We start from the raw sequence: 20,736 nt of genomic DNA, 5'->3' as shown, positions 1-20,736 counted from the left end.
AAAAAAATAGAAGTGCTTAAGTCTGCAAATGCTTACACGCATATTTTACTTAACATGTGAATATGATGACTGAAACTGAACTATTGGAGAAGCTATGAAAGCATATACCTTTAGTGTATAGCCCTAAAGAAGAATACCACTACAGAGGTCTGTAAGGATATCAGCCATGGGGTACAAACAATTTATGGCAATTTGGGAGAAAAATATTGATGACCAACAAATCACCTTTGATATTGTTACACAGCTACCATAGTTGGTCAGAATTACAACATGGTAACGATGAGGTGATTATTAATTATTGGATTTTTAAAAATACATAGCAATAGTCTATAAGCTTAACAAAACTTTAATTTTAGAATGCTTCATTGAAAACTTGATGGAAAACTATGTCGTTGCATCACACCTCGATGAAAGGGAGAATTAAAATTTGTCTCAACTACATCTAAGGTAGTTTTGGAAGCTTCATATAGTAAACTGTATGTCCAACTCTTGCTATTATTTGAGATACGGTATCTGATGCAATTCAGCTTCATTTTATTGCTAGATAACCCCGCTCTCTGATTTTTTTCTTTCTTGGCCAGCCTCTTCCAGTGTGTTCTTGGTATTGTGTCAATTTAGTTATTCACTAAGAAATACAAAAATGTAGGTAGACGAGAGAAAATACAAAGTATATGATGAAATTCTTTGCTCAGGGAGTATTAAGCCTTGACCTCCTAAAGGTATAATCACATACATTACTATTTTTACATGTGTAATCCTATTTTACTCATTTGTAGAAATTGTGCCTGTGTTTCAGCTCTACAAGACTGGCCGATTTAGGTATAGTCACTATTGTATATAACGGTGAATATAACACTTTTCCTCACTAGAAATGAGCATACGTAGTATCTGAATACTTCTTTCAATGTGCATTAAGACTCAGATGCTATATAACATCTCCATCATCAAATCGAAGCTTCCAGGACCATTGCTGTCAATTGCAGGCATTTGTCATGGTTCCAGAAATTCAAGAATTATGTCAATCTAATAGGAGCTATATTACTGTTTCCTAGAAAAAAAAGATTGACAGGAGAATCAGTGTTAGAGGGCATTTATCTTATTGCAGATGGACCCACTGTAAACTTTTTTTACTCTGAAAAATGTTCCTGAATCACAAGTGATACTATTTCTCACTTGCCTAAGTCACTCTGAGTGAATAATCTCACTGGAAAATACTTTGTGTCAATAAACATTTTCAAGATTGAGTTTACTGCATACATGAGAACTTGTTGCTGTTTGCAGAAAGAATTTGGAAACTGGGAGTTCTGAAATATGCTTAAAATATGAAAAACATTGTTTCATAGATTGGCATATGAATATTTCCTATAGAACTAGTTAAAGTTGTTTAAATTCCTTTTACTGAAATAATTTGTAAGTCCAAACCAAGGTTGCTATTAAGATAAAGTTGTACTTATTTAAACAGGCTTATTTGACAGACTAAATTTCTCTGGCAAAATTAACCTGCAGAGAAGATGCTTTCCATCTTCATTGCAGCTTTTGTGTTTGTGGATTTTTTAGCAAGTTGAAGATAGAATTTCCTCTAGAATGTTATAGCAATATTTTCTTATATACCAAGAGATTTGTGTTTGGTTATCTCATTTTGTATCTGGTATAGATTTATTAGTTAGAATACAGTTATGATTCTCATTTTCAGATGGCAAAAGAAACTTCCTTCTCCTCAGTCACTTGTCCTGGCCTGGTCCAATGTGTTACTGCTCTGAATTGTTTCAAGCTTTGCTTCATTAAGGATTTAACATGGCCTTAATTCAGCCATCTGTTATGGGTTTGGCAGACCAACAGATCTGAGGTATTGGTCAGAGCTTTAGCAATTTCCCACATTTTTAAAGGTTAGGAAAAGAGCTACCTTTATGAATAGATTTTGAATAATTCTCAGCAAGACAATGGTGCAGAAGTGGGGTAAAAAATGCATGTCATTCTCTGAAGCACAGGGTCCCCTGTCTGCCTTTAGCTTTGCTGAAAGGCAATTAGCATTTCAACCAGCCAATTTGGTTACATGCAATGAAGTACTTGGGTTTGTAATTTGCTGCTCTCGGCTTGGTGCTGTTGAGAACTAGCTCTGTGTAATCCTCTCAAAGCACCTTTCTTTCCAGCATAGTTATTGTTGCTGGTCTTAAATAACTAATCAACAAAGAGATTTCCTTGTCTTGAACTACAGGGTGCCTTAGAAGAACGAAAAGAAATACCCAGTTAATAAGGGAATGATTATAATTATTAAATAGTGATTATTAAATTGTGACATAGGTTAAAAGGTTTAGAAAGCCAAGGAAAGCACAATACATGATAAAGGTAGTGTAAGAAGTCTTTGAACCCAAACAAATTTTGCCTGGGGTGTTCTCTTCACCACATAAATACTTTATCATGTGTTTTATTTAAAAACGGATTGCCCAGATTTAAGAGATTAATTCACAGTATAGATTAGAGTGAGGGCCCCATGCTAATCATCTTCTCGAAAATGATGCAAATATATTTTTATGTCTACAGAAAGAAGTCTTTTGGGGGGACTTTGTAAGATACAGATCTGTAATAAAACCAACGTTCTTTGCTGCAATCTAATAAAAAATGAATACATTTAACTGTAGAAATGAAGCTTGTTTTGATATACGTCTTAAATTTAATATATATGGTTGATACAAATTTTCATGTTTAATAGTACATTTTTATGCACTCAAGAATAACTCACTGACACAATTATTCTAATAATTAGGCAACACATTAAAATGCTGTTTGGCTCATACATGCGTATTAACTTGTAAAAATCCGCTGTGGATAGCAATAATTCTTCTGTCAGTATACCTGAAATAATGCCATCTAATCCCCACCATGAGGCTGTAATTTACTGTTCTATACATTACAGATTTTTATTCTTTCAAGATTATTATGTGTGAAGCACTATTGCAAAACAGGTTGTTATATTTTTGTTTTTAAGTATGAGAAAAATAACCACTATACAGCAGAAGCCCATAATTACTTTTTCTGATGTATGGTGTTCATTCAGGCCGTACTACTTCGTTCAGGGCAAGCACTAGATATGAAGCCATGGTAGTTTTGTCCTCAGCTCACGTTCTAAAAATATGTTAAGTGGAACTATTGAGAACATGCGAGAAACCTGCAAAGCAGAGATACAAACAGAAATTATTGTGAAACTTCAGATCTTTATTGACGTAGAATAAATGGGTGTTCCTCACTGAAGCCTGCAGACCTTCCTCAGCTGGACTTCTGGTTCTGTATCTGTAAGAGCCTGATCCGGTGGCAGGCTCAGTCGTGCAGTTACTTCTACAATAAGGGGTTTTTTTGCTTGCTTTTTTGTGCAAGAAACCATTTGAGAGAGAGTATAAATGCTTAGAGTGTCTCCAGCCCTACTTGGAGCAAAATGCCTAGCTAAAAAGCTAGACCCTGGTTGTGGAAAACCCTGTAAAATAATTTCTATTAGTGAAAGATGTCAGCCGTTTTCATTAGAACTATATAGGTGGAAGAGGATTTCCAGTGTCGAGCTGAAAACTAGATTTACCTTTTGCTTAAACCTATACTATATGATAAGTGGAATGACTCCAAAATAATACCTTGGTTTTTTACAGTATATAGTTAGAACTATCTGTGGCTAGATTCTCATCAATTGCATGAGATAAATTAGAAGTTCCGCAGATGAAATCAGTGTTGTTTTGTTGGCACAAATTAGGGCAAATTCAGATTCCTACTGGTGTATTTCTTAACATTGTTAATTAGCAGACTTCAGCCAAAGTTTGTTTACATTAGACTCTGATCTCTGTTCTAAATATAAAGTAACCTTAATAACTCCTAGTTGTTTCACTGGAGGTGCTCTTGGTAAAAATGATCTGGATCTTACAGCTAGTCAAAATTGTTGTCTGGTCCTCTGTTTGACCAGCAAATTATAAGGTGACTGCAAATGTTTGTAGAAAAGGCTTGTGTTCTCTCTGCTTGCTGCTAGCAAACAGAAGTAGCGGATTCAGCACTGCTTGAGAGTTTTGCCCTTTATTCTCTGCTTGGAATGAGAACAGGCAGAGCAGGCGGTTACCTCAGAAAGCCTTTTGCATTACCTGGCTTAAGAGATAAAACTTGGTTCTCCAGTGATGATTACACGCTTTAGAACTTGAAATTTAAGGATATAGTTTAGATCCACTCAGATTCTTCTGAGGAAGTGAAAAGAAGCTGCCAGAAAACTTAGAAGGGGTACTCTGGGCTTATTACACTTTTTACCTCTCGATGACCTCTAATAACAGGATGAGATGATTTGGATTTCTCATCAGGCCTCTGTCTTGGCCTTGACTTGCAGATTTACCACTTTCAGCATTGGTTCCTGGCTGTGATAGATTTACCTTTCTGACTAGTAGGTATAAATACAATGGCAGGCAGCTTAAGCATCTTTTCTTCCTTAGGATAAGATGTCTATGTTGAAGGGTGTGTGCCTTTTTCAAGGGAGTGTAATTGAATGAGCAAGAATTTTCATATGGAGATGTTGTTCAGGTTACATTAAATTGGCCATTCCCAGTGATACATACAGTCATAGATAATAAGTTTTTTTAAAAATATTGCAACTGTTAGAAAGCAAATGGTCGGGAGAATTGTTGACTGATGTCAGTGTCATTAATCTCAAATGCAGATAAATCTTCTTAGCACCTGAGGTTGTGCTGTGGTACTGTTCTGTCATGGCAGCAGTAGGAAAGTAAGCAGCTGAGCCTAAAAACTTGAGGACAGTGAAAGCTAATCAAGGGGTTTTCAGCACCTCGTAGTCTGCTTTTGTGTTTTGGCTAGCACTTTCCAATGTTAGTAATAAGAAGGGGGATGATGGGCAGGTACCTGGAATCTCTTTGTAATAAAGAGGAAGACAGGAAATCCTAGAGAAGAATTGGAAGCAAAGGCATCCAGTGACACTGAATAATGTGCATGGAAATTGGTGAGACAGACTCCTGCCCCAAATGCAGCAAGTATTAGAGCAGTCCAGGGGTGCAGATAAAGCAGTACTTGTGACTTACTACAATTCTCATGCTTTATCCACCTTGAAGCAGGTTGAAGGCAAAAAAGGGATATAGGAAGATACTATTTTGAAGTAGTACCTTTGGAACACTCTCTTTTCCAGGCTCTATTAGAGTGAGAGACTTACTTATCCCACATCTAAACAAAAAAACTCAAACCAAAAAAGAAGCAACAACCGACAGAGCAGACTTGGATAATACCCACTATCCAAATGCTAGGTTTTGCAGACACAGCTGTTGTGTCCTCCTTTGCATACGTGTGAACAGTGGGAACTTTGAGGCAAAGAAAACCCCAGTCAGAAATAAAATATTTCTCTCTTAATTTGCGATCATGACAACATAGAAAGGAGAAGTTTAGAAGATCAAATTTTTATAATTCCTGCTGCTTTCCTAGGTTGTTCTCCAATACTGATGTAAATTTCAGTGGTTCTGAGAATGCCTAAAATAAAAATGCTGAAAATATGCAGGTTTTTAATATGTTTCTACAACAGGTGCAGCAAGGGCAATGACCTTGTGAAACTTCTTGCTCTGTGCTGTTCCTGTGTACTACAGAGAATCTCCTCTTTACATATGAAAGAGCACATGTATCTCTCTCCGATTGTATTCAGCCAAAGATGCTGCTGGGTGCTGACATCTCTGCTGTGAATAGACTTCTCTCTGGCAACCATTGATAGCTGTAATGCTGTACTCAATGCAAAGTACTAGGCATGCCAGTTTTTGAATGTTCTACTTGGCTGGGTATTTGTAATCATGGGGAGTAGACAAAGACAGGCAGTGAAAAGTGCACTAGGCTTTACACTTGCTCTGCTGCGCTGTGTCCGTGGACTTTAGAAATCTACGATGAGTTGTGCAAGGATGAGCGCTGGTAATCAAGTTGTAGCTGCTGGGTGGGAGAGGCGCTGCTTCAGCATACCTGCTTCTTTCCTCCCGCGAGCAATGGCAAGTCTAATCCCTCCTTCCATCTGCTTCTCTGCTAGTGAACTCCCCTTTCCTTTGCCATTCTCCATTCCGTATCTGGCGTTTGACGCTCATTTCATTTCAGATTTGGAATGTCTCGCAGCCCTTTCATTTCCCTTCTTGATCTCTCCGTGTGCCACTAGCCTGTAGGTTCCCTCACCCTTCAATGAGAACAGCCAGGAGATCTTTTCATTCTTAAGGGTTTTGATTTATTAAGCACAGAAGCCAGTGTAAAAATCTGCAGAAAAGATTTCTCATTCTTTACAGAAGTCTGCAGAAAAGGCCGCTCATTCTTTATAAACTTTAAAATCTTCTTCTGAAATTTGTTCCAGAAACTGAGTGGAAAAAGTAAGCTAATCCTGGTGATTCATCAGTTACGAGAAATGCCAGTTTCATAAGCCTACCTCTCCTTGGCTCCAACTGGGCAATAGATTGAAATGGTATTCCTCACATAAGTGACATTACCGTGGAAATTACTGTGTGGAATCAGTATATGCCCTGCTGGGTTCTACACTAGGGTTCTGTGTTTTCATGGAAAACACAAATGCACTTCAGAAAGTGCCATAAAATGCAGACTGAAAGAAAATTTTAGTTAGGGATCATGACTCAATTCTGAGTTAGATTTCTTTACTTTTTTTTAATTATATGGTAGAAGAATGTGACTTTTAGACTTTTAAGATTCTTTAATACCATTAAATGTCTACATAATTTTTTGAGAGGTACTTTCTTTTGTTTTTGATGCCAGAAACTTTTATTATAAACCCCTTACAAACATCATCTAGGCCTCAGTACGTAGCATTGCTTTTAACTACCACTGATACTACAAATCATTATTTGAAATGGCTTTAGTCAGAACATAGTAACAGAATAGTTGGTCCATTGACTTCTACATGCTCTGAAGATGTATAGTATTCCATTGCTTGTTGTTTTTTCAAAAATATTTAAATGACTTTGACTCATTAATCTATTTTAAAGCCTAACAATATCCTGGATTGAGAGAACTGAACTCAATAATATTTAGCTGAAGCAGAGGGGAGTACTTGATGCACCAAATGCATAGTTTACCAAAATTTAGCAGTGAACAAGGACTAGAGTTTCAGCTTCATTTGGAAAAAAAGAATAATTAAACTCACCAGCGATATAGTGGGGTGAAGGGGGTGAGAAAAAGTCATCTTTTAATCCCTGATCTTGCAAAGGCTTCTGCTGAAATTTATGCAATGCAGTTAATAAGGAACAAATTGTGTTCCCATATAAATTTATGTAGGAATTCAGTGTGCAAATTGAGTTTCATATTTAATAAAATAAAATACTGTGACCTATAATATCTTTTCGGCTATTTGAATAAATTTGTTCTGCATTCTCTAAGTCTTGATTTATGTTATTTTTACTATATTACATCAATTTTTAAAAATAATCATGATTTTTGAAGTTGAGTTTATATAAACGGAGTAAAAACTACTTTTGGCAGGCTGTGCAAAGTAAATCTTAGTACAAATAATGTAACAAGGAAGAATACACACCAGCTAAATAATTGATGGTATGATTGTGAAACCTCTCTTGTTCCACAGGAGTAATCCTATAGTTTTAGAATGCCCTGTAGTAGAAGTAATAGAATTCAAGTAATTCTAAACTTTGTAATCTTGCCCTCAAGGATCATGTTTTCAGTATTATTTACTAGAAGCATGTACCGTGGGAAGATATTTGCGAAGTCTATGACAAGGTAACAGCTGAAGCTAAAAGGTCAACAAATTCCTCAGTTTAGCATGGATGATGCCTGCATCTGCAGACAGCGTAATTGTCTCAGAGTGTACAAAGGTTAGACAACTGTTCTCTTTCCAGCTGGAAGGTTTGTGTTTTTCAGAGCAGTTCTACATGAAAACAACAAAAACATCTTGCAAGTTAATACAGTCAACTTTGAAAATGCTGACAATTTTAAAGCCCAGGAGTTTTATGTATATATGTATATATTTATGTTATATATTTTCTTTCCTTCCTACTGTAAGCTTTTTCTGCACTAGAATTACTAAATAGATGGATATGTAGGAATCAAGCATTGTTCGTGAAAGTCTGCTACGCATTGAATTCTCAATAAGAGCCATGGATATCTTGAAGGACTGTGTTCATGGTAATAAAAGTTTACATCAATGTGAACTTCTGCAGCAAAATTATTTTACATTTACATGTGACATTTTTGCTGGAAATAATGAAACACTTCAAATAGGTTATAAAATGGGTAGTTGTTTTCATAGGGAAAATGGTTAGCCCTGATTTTTTGCACTTACTTGCATTGCTTACCTGTTGCCTCTGTGATGTTCAGTAGAGCTCGGTGAGTTTTTTATTACAAGTAATTAAAATTGGCTAATTTTGTCATCCCACCAGTCTTTGCTTGTAGGAATTCTGAGACACTGATAGTTTTCTTGTCTGTACTTCTGACTTACAGTTATTTAATATTTCATGTCAGTGGATAATTTTTGTTCTTTAACTTGCCTGAAAGCAGTTTATTTCAAGTCCTCACAATGTAAAATCAACCCTTGCCTAGACAGAGTTTGTTGTAAGATGAATCAAAGTCTTGAAGTCTTTCTGAAGCTGTGTTAATTTTAGTAGTCTGAAGGCTATCTTATTCTCTGTTCAGTGCAAGATTAAAGCTACCTGACTGCGTACATAGAACACTCAGAATCTGCGCTGGACTTCAAGTGTATTCTGATTACAAATTTGGCACACACTTCACAAAAATGCAATATATGCATGACATTTTCTGTTTCAGTGATCATTTATGCCTAAATATTCATTTACTGTCACTCATAAATAATGAAAACAAGTGCTTTGCAAACATGACTAAGCTTAAATATTATTGATGTGCAAATATTAATGTAATATGTTCTGCACAGTTTATCCAACCATCATTGACCAGATTTGTCTGGTAAGCATAGCACTTGGAAGTATAATTTTAAGCAAAGTGACATTTTATTTATATGTTAAATTACACAAATTCTTTTTGTATCTTTTGTACAGAAATTTTTAAAAGTAACATTATAAAATAGTGACTACAAATTAAAAGAAACTTGCTGAAAGAACTCTTTAATTCCATTAAAGATCCACGCTGTAATGCTTTTTGGTGTTTAGAGCACAACTTTGTTCTCTTGGTCTGTTAAAAAATTGCTCAAATCCTTATGACAGAAAACTGCTCCATCCAGCATCCAACTTCTCAGTTCTGGTCAGCACTGTACAATATGAGCCTTTTTATAACATAGCAGCTGTTTCCAATTTGTTGTGCCAGAGACTCTTAAACATGTGTCTTTCACAGTATCAACACCTGATGACTTCATTGGAACTTAAACTTGTATTTTACATTACATGACTGGACTCTGATGTAAGAGAAATAAAACACCTTAGTTTTAAGTTGTCTTATCCTAACAGAAAACTAGACGTTGTGCAGAAACAAATAAAAATAAAAGTCTGGCTGTACAAAGGTTACAATGGCATTAAAATGTGCCACAGTGATTCTCCGTGACAAGAAAACATGAAAGAATCATGGGATAAGAGAAGCAGTGAACAGAATCTTAAGTAAATATGCAAATGTTTAAGAACATTTCATGGTCCTTAAGATGTCAGAAGATGGTCTATGAGATGACTGCAAACATCCAACCCTTCACCCTTCCTGCCAATTCATGTTTATTTCTAAAGAGAATCAAGAGAGAAAAGGAAGTAGAACTGTCAACCTTTAAGCTAATTAGTTGTTGGCTGAAAATGAAAAAATTTGTGGCAGTGTCATTGTTTTTTCTTAAAAGAAGTTACTTATTCCTCCACTTGAAAAAAGCTGATAAATAATGTCTAGAAAATCACTAGATGAAAATTATGAAAATAGAGCTAGATGTAGGTGATAATTACATTATCTGACTTGATTATAGCTGAGACCTGTGCATGTTTTTGTCTCATTTCTGAAGCTCACAAGATAATCACAGTACTTGAAGGATTGAGAAGAGTTGACTGGACTGGTAAAGTCGACTGGGAATGTTTTATGTATTTTAGATTCACAATTTATTTTTAATTATTCTTTTCTTTTTCCATAGGGATGCCCTCTGTTTCTTTATTAGTTTATTTGCTTTTAGCATTACTCATTCATTTCACATCTGGAGAAACTGAAGTGAAGTTCAGTGGACAAACAGAATTTGTAGTTAATGAAACAAGTACAACTGTTATACGTCTTGTAATTGAAAGGACAGGGACGCCTGCTAACATCACAGCAATTGTGTCGGTAAGAACTATGCCAGTTATATTCCGAGTAAATATTAATGTCTTTCTGAAGTTTTGAATGTTGCCTATGTTTTTATCAAGCCAGTGAAAAGGAGGGTGGTATTTCACTGAGACTATGCTTCGCTTTGAAGAAGCAACACCCAGTTTCTGTAACTAAGTAAATTCCTGCTGGCTGCATCAATGGTTTCAAAATAATGGTACAAACATCTCCTCAAGGAGCCAGCTCCTACTGCTCAGGTAGAAGTCCAAACGGATATGCTTGTTTGATTTTGATTGTGGCTGTGAGTATCCACTGAAAATGTGGATATATAGAAATTTTTCCTTTTCCAGATTACTTTAGAATCTGCAATTTAATAGCTGCTCAGCTGTTTGAGTCAGATTTCCATATGAATTTTAAAAATTACATTGTTCAATTCATTGGGAGATCAGAGTTAGTATTTTTACGTTATTTCCTTTATTTCTTACATGTTATTATCCACGATCTCGATTGCACTCCCTTTAAAATTTTAAACCCCTTAGAGTGTGCTATACCATATGTGTATGGAGTGAGATACTATGTGGTATGAGTACGACATGAGAACACAGCAGTGTATCAGAAAAGATGTACTGCTTATGAATTTCTGCAGTCTGTAGCAAAAGAAACTATCTGTGTTCCTGCACAATATTTTATTCTCCTGTAATTACATATGAAAAATACATTTCTTAGAAATTGCAAGGAATAGAAATTGATCTGTAGGGATTTCACACTTTATTAACATGTGAGAAGAAAAACTTGAGAAAATGTGATTGTGATTTGAAACTAGTGCTAATTACTGGTGTAACAAGCAGAGTAACTTAGTTTCCTTATTAAGGACCTGAAATTCCAAGTTTTGTTTCTAACATGAATATTTTGAGCACTTTTTTAGGAAGATGTTCATAGCTAGTTTTTATAAGAGCGTTTTGGTAAGTCTAGCGTTGGCTCAGATACGTAAAACGTCGATGCCAATATGTCCAATGATAGGTGACACCTTCCATACTTTGTTTCCTCTTCATTGAACTTCTAATTTCACTATTCTCAAATGAAGAATAGCCTTTTTCACAACGGTACATTCAAACCTTTAGTGCCTATAGGGATGGTCGTTTCAGGTGTGGCTGGTTCAGTTGCTTATCTCCATTTAGTCTCAGCTTCCAACCGTAAACTTAACCTAGACACTTTGCTGTCTGGACGCTACTGCCCTTGTAATCCCTCCTCTAACCACCTTACTTACAGTAGGATCAGTGGGATTTTCTTTTGTTCACTGAAATGAAAGCAGGGCTGTTCATTATAGAAGACTTCATCTTGCCAGCTTTGGCGATCAAAATGTTAATCTAGGTTAAACACCTAGGTTCTTTCTAGTCCCTAGAGTGAAACAGGAAGGCAGAAGGCAGTTACATCTTAAGGTAAGTTTAATTCAGGTAAGGTATTATGAGGTATACAGGTCTGTGCTAGGGATAGCTTTTCCATTAAAAAACTGGTCATATGGTGGATTATGCAAAAGATACCCAGTTGCAAGGAAGGAAGTCATAAGTGGTTCTGAATAAAGTGTCGTGTTTGCTTTGGTTGGTTTTTTTTCCTGGTTACTCAGCATGGATATAAGGGGCTATTATCTATACCTTCTGACCAGAAATTAACTTTATGACAGCAGGGGAAATTGCAGGAAGAATTATGTGCAAAGAAGAGTGTATGAAGTCTGTTAAAGGAGCTCAGAATGATATTATAGAAGATAGTGGGGGAAGAAGGAGAGAGCATTCACTTGTGTATTTATTGCAGATTGATGGAGAAAACACAGGGGACTTTTTTGACACATATGCGGCTGCATTTATACCCGATACAGAAACAAACCGAACAGTGTATATATCTGTCTGTGATGATGATCTTCCAGAAGCTGATGAGACATTCACATTTTACTTGACACTACCAGTAAGTCTCAATTTTTCAATTTATCTGTTCCCCAGAAAACAGGTAATCTGACGTAAGTGGTATTCCATAGATTTCAATGTAGTCATACTGCTTGTGAGTCTGAATCCTAATAGGTAAGAGATAAAATCTGGGCACTAGCCAGCACGGTGCTTAGTGCTCTTTAGAAAGTCACATTCCTATGTGATGTTGCTGTGCAGTATGGACACAGTCTGAAACTTCAGTGGCCCTGCATTCAGCTGTGCTGGACATTGGAAGGTGTACTAGAGCCCCAAAGAGTTAGATGGTGAAGACACTCTCAGCCTTTCCTGTTTTCCTGCGAAGACTATACCTGGAAGAGAGGGTGGAAGTAGCAAAAGAAAGAGGAGGATTTCCAGTCCTCCAGAAGCAGAGGGTAAACGAGACTTACCTAGAAACAAGCAAACAATTTTTTAAATACTTACCAATAAATCTCTTCATATTGCTCTGTCTCACAGGACTCATTCTACACGAGAGGGGTTCACATTCACTTCTTTTTTAGGTAACAGTTCACGACTAAGTTTGATATCACTTCAGTAAAGATAAATTTTATATTTTATTGCCAATTATTACACATGTCAGGAGATGTTTGCAGTGAATATAAAAGTGCATATTTTCCCTTTCTTCTTTCTTTGATTTGTAAATGTAGCTCATTTTTACAACACTGTAAAGTTTTGTTTCCTTTAGCTGACATCTCAGTACAATAGCTTCAAAGTTTCAGTTTTATACTAATGTTAGGAAAAAAAGAACAACTTTGGAGTTCCTGGCAGTGCTACATGCTTCATAACTAGTTCCCTTTTGTATGGTGTCATTAATAGGTTTCCAAACTATGATTAATCATTTACAAAATTTGTTTCAAGCACTTTGTTGTTGACAAGTATAGAGTGTATAGAGTGTATTTTCTCAGTAATTAAGAATTATTTTGATGCATTCTATTGCTTTAAATAATTTCCATTGTAATATATAATAAAAAAGACATACAATTTGTCATAGGCTAGTATTTATTCTTAAAAGAGTAAAATCAAAATGTGTATTTTTTGCCCATCACCATATCTAATAACTTATTTTGTTTTGTTAATTTTAGAAACCATCTGCAAGGATAAAGCTTGGTTCACCCAAATCTGTCACTGTAACAATCTTATCAAATGACAATGCCTTTGGAATAATTTCTTTTAACATGGTATGGCTTTTTATATGGTATATATGAAAATTCTAGAAAGTATAAAGGTGAAATTTTCAAAGATGCTGGTTAGTTGTTCAACTGAATTCCTTGAAAACCGATTCTGAGTTACATCTTTGAAAACATCTCTAGAGGTAATTCATACATATGTATGTAATTCATACATGTATACAGCTTTAATACTTCTATATGCTTTTAGGTGTTGAGATGTAGCCTAAGACCCTCACACTTGTATGAATATCTATGTTGCTCATCTTAAATATATAACTTCTAAAAAGTTGTTCAGTCTCACTGCCCCTCATCTATAAGTCAAGATGTTACTATAGTATGGAAGAAGGGAGTAATATCATAGGAAAGTTAAAGATGCGATTTGGAAATCTTGATAATATATACATTTTCCCATCTTTAGTGAGCAATTTTATACTTAACCCTCAAGCTGAACAAACACCATCATGATCTATGCATTGTATAACACCTTCTGCGATAAGACGCTGGTGTGTCTCTAGTGGTGTGGAGGATATTTGCAGTATTACAGAGGTTGTGTTAGTAGAAGGAGATGCTATACTTTATTGCCAGCATTATGGCAATATAATTTTTGTAGAGCACTTCCCTGAAAAAGCACAAGAACATGAGAAATTGTACAGTACACTGCAGTACTAAGCCATGCTGCTCCCTGAATTAGTGTAATTCTTCGAAATCTTTCACCTACAACAGTTTGATAGACAGAGTCCATTTATAGCTAGTTATCTAATAAATGACTTTTTAATGGAGAAAACCTATTTTTAATGGGGTTAGGAGCTCCTATATATACCAGGGCTAATATGCCAGTGCTTTGTGTATACTGACTATGTTAATTTACAAAACAACCCCCACCCTACTTGCATAATTTATGATAATTTTTTAATCTGAAATCTTTCAAGCTTTTTATTAGCTGAACTAATTGGTTGCTAGGAAATGTATGCCATCAGTGGACTGGTTTGCAGATTGGATTAACTTGTCTGTGGGAGTTTGGTATTTCTATGGTAACAGTTTCTTCCTTCTGCTGTGATATTTGATCTGTGCCTGATTGCCTGTCCCTTTTCTTCCTCATTAGTCCGCCTTAATCACAGTGAATGAGCCCAGGGGCAGAAATGAGTTTGTGCCTCTCACTCTAATTAGGGAGAGGGGAACCTATGGGACAGTCATCGTAACTTTTGAGGTGAGTTTATCAAAAAGGCTTCATACCTTAGTCTGTTGGATGAAACTGTGAGGCCATAATCATAACTTATCAAAGTGTTTATAAAAGTGAAAGAGGGGAAAAAACCTATGTCTGCATTTGTTAAATCTGTTTCATATAATGGAAGGATTTTGCCTGTTAAATGGAAAATATTTTAATTATCTGATTGTTTAATTTGGGGAAAAATTAAGAGAGATTAGAGAAAACTGAGTATTCTTTGTCATTTAGGAAGATATTTGAGGCAGCGTTAGTTAGTATTACTAGAAAACAATGAAGTGTGTAAGAAATGTCTTATTTAATATTTCTTTAAATTTTATCTATATTTTACAAATAAACATCTGAATGAGTCTTTAATGCTTGTGCCAACTTTGAACGTGTTAAGTATGAGAGCTCAATATTTAGTAAAATTCTCTATCTGTAAGACTGCAGTTTGAATCCCCAGAAACTAAATCACTCATGTTGAATATTTAGGCCATTATTTATGTACTTGGTTTGAATGTGATACAGTTATTGCCTTTATTTTTTTTTCTTTTTTTTTTTATCTAGCTCTGATTCTATTACATACTTTAAAATGATATATAAATTCTTTCATATGGATATTTCTTTATCAGTTTTCTGGTCTTATACATCATCAAGCGTTTAATCTAGACCTGTCAAAATCTGAAACAATTCGTACTGGATTTTATGCATACTAAATATAGCATGTCTAGTTAAAGTACAGAACGAGATTCTCTGTGTAATTTGTTGCAGATCTATTTGTTTTAAGGTCCAATAAATTTTACTATCTGCACAATTAATCAGGTCCATCTCACAGTGTGTTTTATATACATATGTTGAAAAAAATTTACAAGATTTTCTAAAAAAAAATCACCATATTGCCTCTAATCTTTTAGGTTTCACTATTAAATGTAATATTCTTAATATCACAAATCAAGATAGAAAGGACACAAAACCAGTAACTGCTATTATTTTGGTTTGGAACTTATTATGAAATACTAGTGATTTAAATTCAATTAGTATGGATAGCCTTTCTGTTATGTGAAAGAGTCAATTATGCATCAGTAGATACCAAAGAGTCCTCGTAGGCCTATATGAAAGCAGTTTTCTTCCTCTTTTTCTGGCAATACATAATTTCTTCAGAGCGGTTACTCTGACTTACTCCATTTGCAGATTTTCACAGCTGAATGTGTGTGCCTGCGAGCAGGAGATGACTGAACAGATAGTAGTTTGTTATGCATGTCACACGCTGCATATTGACTATTGTTCTTGTACTAGATTTCTTATCGTAAAAATCAATTCTTTGCAGATAGAAGATGGACCAAACCCAGCTGAAGAAGACTTAAGTCCAGCTAGGGGAAATATTACATTTACCCCTGGGAGATCAATGCTGATTTATAATTTAACAGTGCTTGATGACCAGGTAAGAACAAGCTGACTTCATTTTTGATTTGGATATGTAGAAGGTTAACTGCTGTTCTGGAGAGACTTAGATGCTTGGTTTAAATAAGGTTAAAAGTGCTTCTACTTAATAAAGTGATGTTAAATTTTGGCTCTATGAGCTCTCATTTTCACTCCTTCTAATGCCACCTCTGTAATTCTCATCAGTGAATATTTTAGTTTCTGACCATATCCTGGCTGCTCTGACTACACCATCTATTAGGTGCTACTGCAGTAAAGGTATAAATAATCAGGAAAGCATTATGCCTTTTTTCAGATGGAATACTGAGGTCCTTGTGGTATGGCCAAAGATGATGTTCTTGAACTAGATCTAGGTTTATCTGTTAGACTCCTTTCTATATTTAACTTTTCTATATTTCTTTTTAAATGTGCTCTGCTTTTCCTTAATTGTCTGCCTTGCACATTCAGGTTATGTTTGCATAATGAACTCAGGTTCTCCTTTTTGTCTTTATTAATTGTTTAGGCAAAAGGAACCTAATCATAACATTGCTTACATGATGCATTTTTTATTACATCCTCAGTGATGCCTGTGCAGCTCTTCTGCCTTCGGTTAACAATGCATAAGAATCCAGTTCATTCTTTGTTAACTTGATGGGCTCCCATTCATGTGAAGAGCAGACTGTGTTTGCTGCTAAAGAAAGAATACAACACAGTGAATATTCACAGAGAAAAGATAGCTTGAAAAAATTTGTATGTTTTTATATAGATATGTTTCAGGGTAGAAACATATTTTAAAAAATACTTCTAAAAATAGATAAGAAACAGGCAATCTTGTGAAGAGCATGACTGTTGATAATTAAAAATTTTCAATTTTTAGATTGGTCTTTAAAAAAAAAAGTTTATATGTTGTAAGCCTTTCTATTTCAGAATAAACAAAACGTTATTCTACTTTTCAAATTGTGATTTTCATTTTTCTTACACATTTTTTTACACATTTCTGGTTTTTTTTGTAATTTATAATGAGGATGAGAGGGAAAATAAAGGCACCAAAATAAGTAAATGTGGTACAGAACAACTTAATGAGGAAATTCACGAGGAAAAATCAATAGCAAAAAAGTGCCTGTTTCAGAAGTGAGCAACTTTAAAGCAATTTTTTGCATATTTCTGTTAGTTATAAAAGGTGGTTTTCCACATCTATACTGATACTTTTAATGTTAAGAGACTGTGCCAGACTGGCGTGTAAACACATCTCTTTCCGATTAGATGCACTATTTCTGTGACTTATACACAGAAAGAAATCATTGGGCATTTTGGGAGGATGTGATTTCTTTTTCTTTTGAGAAATGCTCTCAAAGTTCCATTTCTCAAAGTTTGATCAGTACACATGTGGCTGGTCCACTTAGTGAAAATCTTCCACAGCCATATATGAAAGATTAATTTTGTGTAAAAAATCTTTATTGATGATGATGATGGTGATGGAATTCACAAGAATCCAATGTTACTTTCAGAATTTGGTTTGAGCTTTTAGGATCTGAAGTTAGGAAAAACAATGAAACAAGTATTTTTCTGAATTGGGTAGCACTTTTCCTACAGAGATTAGGAGACTGCAGATCTGATCTCCACAGCACTACATTTAGAGTAATTTTATTGTATACATTTCCTTTTTTGGTGAGGAATACTGGAAACTTTGTCAAGAGAAAATGAAAGAGACGAGGCAGCACTGGAAATCCTTTATACTGTTGTCTTTGAAGTTCAACTGGTTTTTTTATTGGTCAGTCATGATGCCATTAAGAACTCCAGAATGTCCCATTTATACGAGATACTAAGATGTAAACTACAACAAGACATTTTGACTGTCTCTTAAACGTATGTTTTTATGATGCAAGACGGTATATTAATTAGTAAACTAAACGAAACGTAAGTTAGCATCTATTCTAATAAGGTAAACCAACCTCTGTGTATATATATATACACACACTGTTTCTCAGTATAGGAGAGGGGTGACTGAGAGCTTCCAGATCTCACATTAACAAAAAAACCCGCATCAGTCAACAACATTATACAAGTTTAATTGCCACAAGCCAAACAAGGGACAGAATTGGCATCAGCTATAAAGGCAGTTGCCCACTCTCTTAGCCCTAGAAAAGGATCTGAGGGTGGCCAATTAACAAATGAGTGTCAAAGAGAAGAAATATTGGACAGCAGGGTTTTCAGAACTTTTTTAGCTCGGTAAACAAAAGTGCATGAAAAAGATTTGTCAACTTTGTAACAGAGTATTACCATTACCAAAAAGTAAGTAATTTTGTCCTGGAATTCCTTTCAAAAGTAAATAATACTAGTTTCCAGGAGTCCACAGCAAGATGAGATGCAAAGGTCATAAATAATTTTTAAAGATTTACTTTTTACCTATACGTATTAATAAAATAATCCTATTTTTCAGTTAAATATGTTTAGCAAATCAAGATCTGGTGAATAAAATATAGTAATATAATGCAAAAATCTCATCCTTAAGTTCTGTGATTTGCGGTTTATAAGCCATTCTTTATTGTCTGCTGCATTGGATATTGGAGAAAAAATAGCTAAAACTAAAATGTAGTTTTAAACAGTCGTCTTGTAGAAATGCCGAAACCTAATTAATTGCTAAGCACCAGAAAACACTCTCTCAGATCCATGACGGAAATTTTCCCTGGGGATTTGGGTGTGTCTGAACATAGGAAGTGTTCCTTTTCCAGTTGTATAGGAATGGGTGGGCCAGGGTAGGTTGGGTGCATAAGTTGTTCCTGTATTATCTCAGGCATGCATAGAGGTGAATCAGTATCAACACCAGAAAATCAAGATGTAAGTCTCAATAACTGGGAGGAACATTTGTTTCCAAATAGAGGTGGCTTCCAAAAGTAGAGTTTGGATCTCCTCATAGTCTCAAGTTGGAAAGATGCAGCCTTTTCTGATTCTTGCCTAGTTTTTGTTTTGCTTTTGTTTGACTTTCCACCTTTTTCATATTGCCAGAGCACAGAAGTATGTTTTAGAAAATGGAAACATTCAATTTTGGGAAGGGGTTTTCAGCCAAAGTTAAAAGCAAGACTTCTGTCCTGTTTGTTTTAATGTGAAATGAGCTGTCAAGTTTGTATTATTTCCCTTTTCTGCAAAATATATAAAACCTACTTCTCAGTAAGAGTGTATTTGAAATGTGACTTACACCCACTTGCTAATATTATTTTTCCAGATACCTGAAGATGATGAATTCTTTGTTGCTCATCTGAGGAGCGTGGAGGGAGGGGCTGAAATCAACAACACAAAAAGTTCTGTTCAGATTAATATTAAGAAAAATGACAGTCCTGTGCGTTTCGTTCAGAGTGCTTATATGGTGCCTGAGGAAGTTGATGTGGTAACGATTCAAGTGGTTCGTGGTAAGGATGTCAGTGGAAAATTAATTGGACCTGATGAACATGAAGTCTCTGTCAGTTATGCCATCATAACTGGGAATTCAACAGCACATGCACAGCTTAATGTAGACTTCCTAGATCTACAGCCAAATACAACTATTGTTTTCCCACCTCTAGTTCATGAAACATATATGAAATTTAAGATCCTTGATGATGCCATACCAGAAATTGCTGAGACCTTTCAGATTATGCTTCTTAAGGACACTTTGCAGGGAGATGCTGTTTTGGTTAATCCATCTGTTGTTCATGTCACCATCCAACCGAATGATAAACCCTATGGAGTGCTATCAATCAACAGTATCCTGTTTGCTCAGACTGTGATCATTGATGAAGACCAAATTTCAAGGTACTACTGATCTTCAAATCTAGTATCTAGTCAGTTTAAGAGATTTGTTTGGCATTGTTAAGCATCCTTATAATTACTTGAAAGTAATTATAAAATCACTACTGAAAATATAATACAGAAATCACTTAGTGTGTTGTTGTTATTATCAGTTATATCCACAAAGATTTCAAGGAAGTGGGAATGTCTAATTATACAGGAAGTATTTTAATATTTATGAACTGTATGTAAAAACTGTAAATATTTAATGACATTATCAGAATACTGAAAAACCCTTAATCTAAAGGCAGGATCAATGAAGTTGTGATGCTGCCACATACCAGTTCATACAAGTGGGAAATAGATTTCTGGCTTCCTTCCTGGGTAAATCTTTGTATTTACCGTATATAAAATCAGTCTCTGGTTAAAAAAAAGGTCTTGAGTGTCTCCCATGAAATACTTACCTTAAGCTTAAAAGTAAGTTAAATATTTGTAATTTTACAGAGAGATTAAACTCAAAGCTCTGTACAGATTTTACAAGCAGGGCTGATACAGTGTTGACAGTCTCAAAAAAATATCCGCTGCTAGCTACTGGTAATAGTTCACCCCAGAGAAACAGGTAACTCATCAAGCTATCATGCTATGAACAATTTTGAAATAATATTTTATAGTATGTGGAGCCCAGCACTTCAGTATTCATCTTTCTTTCTCATACACAAGAAAGAAAGAAATCTTGCTTTCTAAGTTTTTGTAAGTCATGATTCCCAGACTTTTTGTGGTAGTCATGTGCTTGTCAGATGCAGCAAACATGACGTTTCCAGTATCACTTAATATTTCAGTAGAGAGGCAAACAGTTCATTCAGAATCATTATTTAAACGGTCATGCCTGCCAAGTGTACTTTGATATAGTTTATAAAATGGTGTAGAAAATTAATAGAGAAAAAGTTTTCTGAAATTTGAC

The 20,736-nt window shown here is 35.2% G+C and overlaps 1 protein-coding gene across 1 annotated transcript in view; it reads left to right on the top strand.

Moving 5' to 3' along the window:
• The window catches only part of ADGRV1 (adhesion G protein-coupled receptor V1), a 290,582-nt gene that overhangs the window by 1,701 nt on the left and 268,145 nt on the right, over nt 1–20,736 (top strand). The window contains exons 2-7 of the mRNA XM_075138497.1: nt 10,079–10,263; nt 12,052–12,201; nt 13,301–13,396; nt 14,490–14,594; nt 15,919–16,032; nt 19,234–19,799. Coding sequence (XP_074994598.1) covers nt 10,079–10,263; nt 12,052–12,201; nt 13,301–13,396; nt 14,490–14,594; nt 15,919–16,032; nt 19,234–19,799 — 1,216 coding nt within the window. The remainder of the gene's footprint in view (nt 1–10,078; nt 10,264–12,051; nt 12,202–13,300; nt 13,397–14,489; nt 14,595–15,918; nt 16,033–19,233; nt 19,800–20,736) is intronic.

This window comes from Calonectris borealis, chromosome Z (genome assembly GCF_964195595.1).
Source record: "Calonectris borealis chromosome Z, bCalBor7.hap1.2, whole genome shotgun sequence".
Classification (NCBI taxonomy): Eukaryota; Metazoa; Chordata; class Aves; order Procellariiformes; family Procellariidae; genus Calonectris; species Calonectris borealis.
Note: the sequence above shows the minus strand (reverse complement) of the source record. Positions and strands in the feature narration are given on the sequence as shown.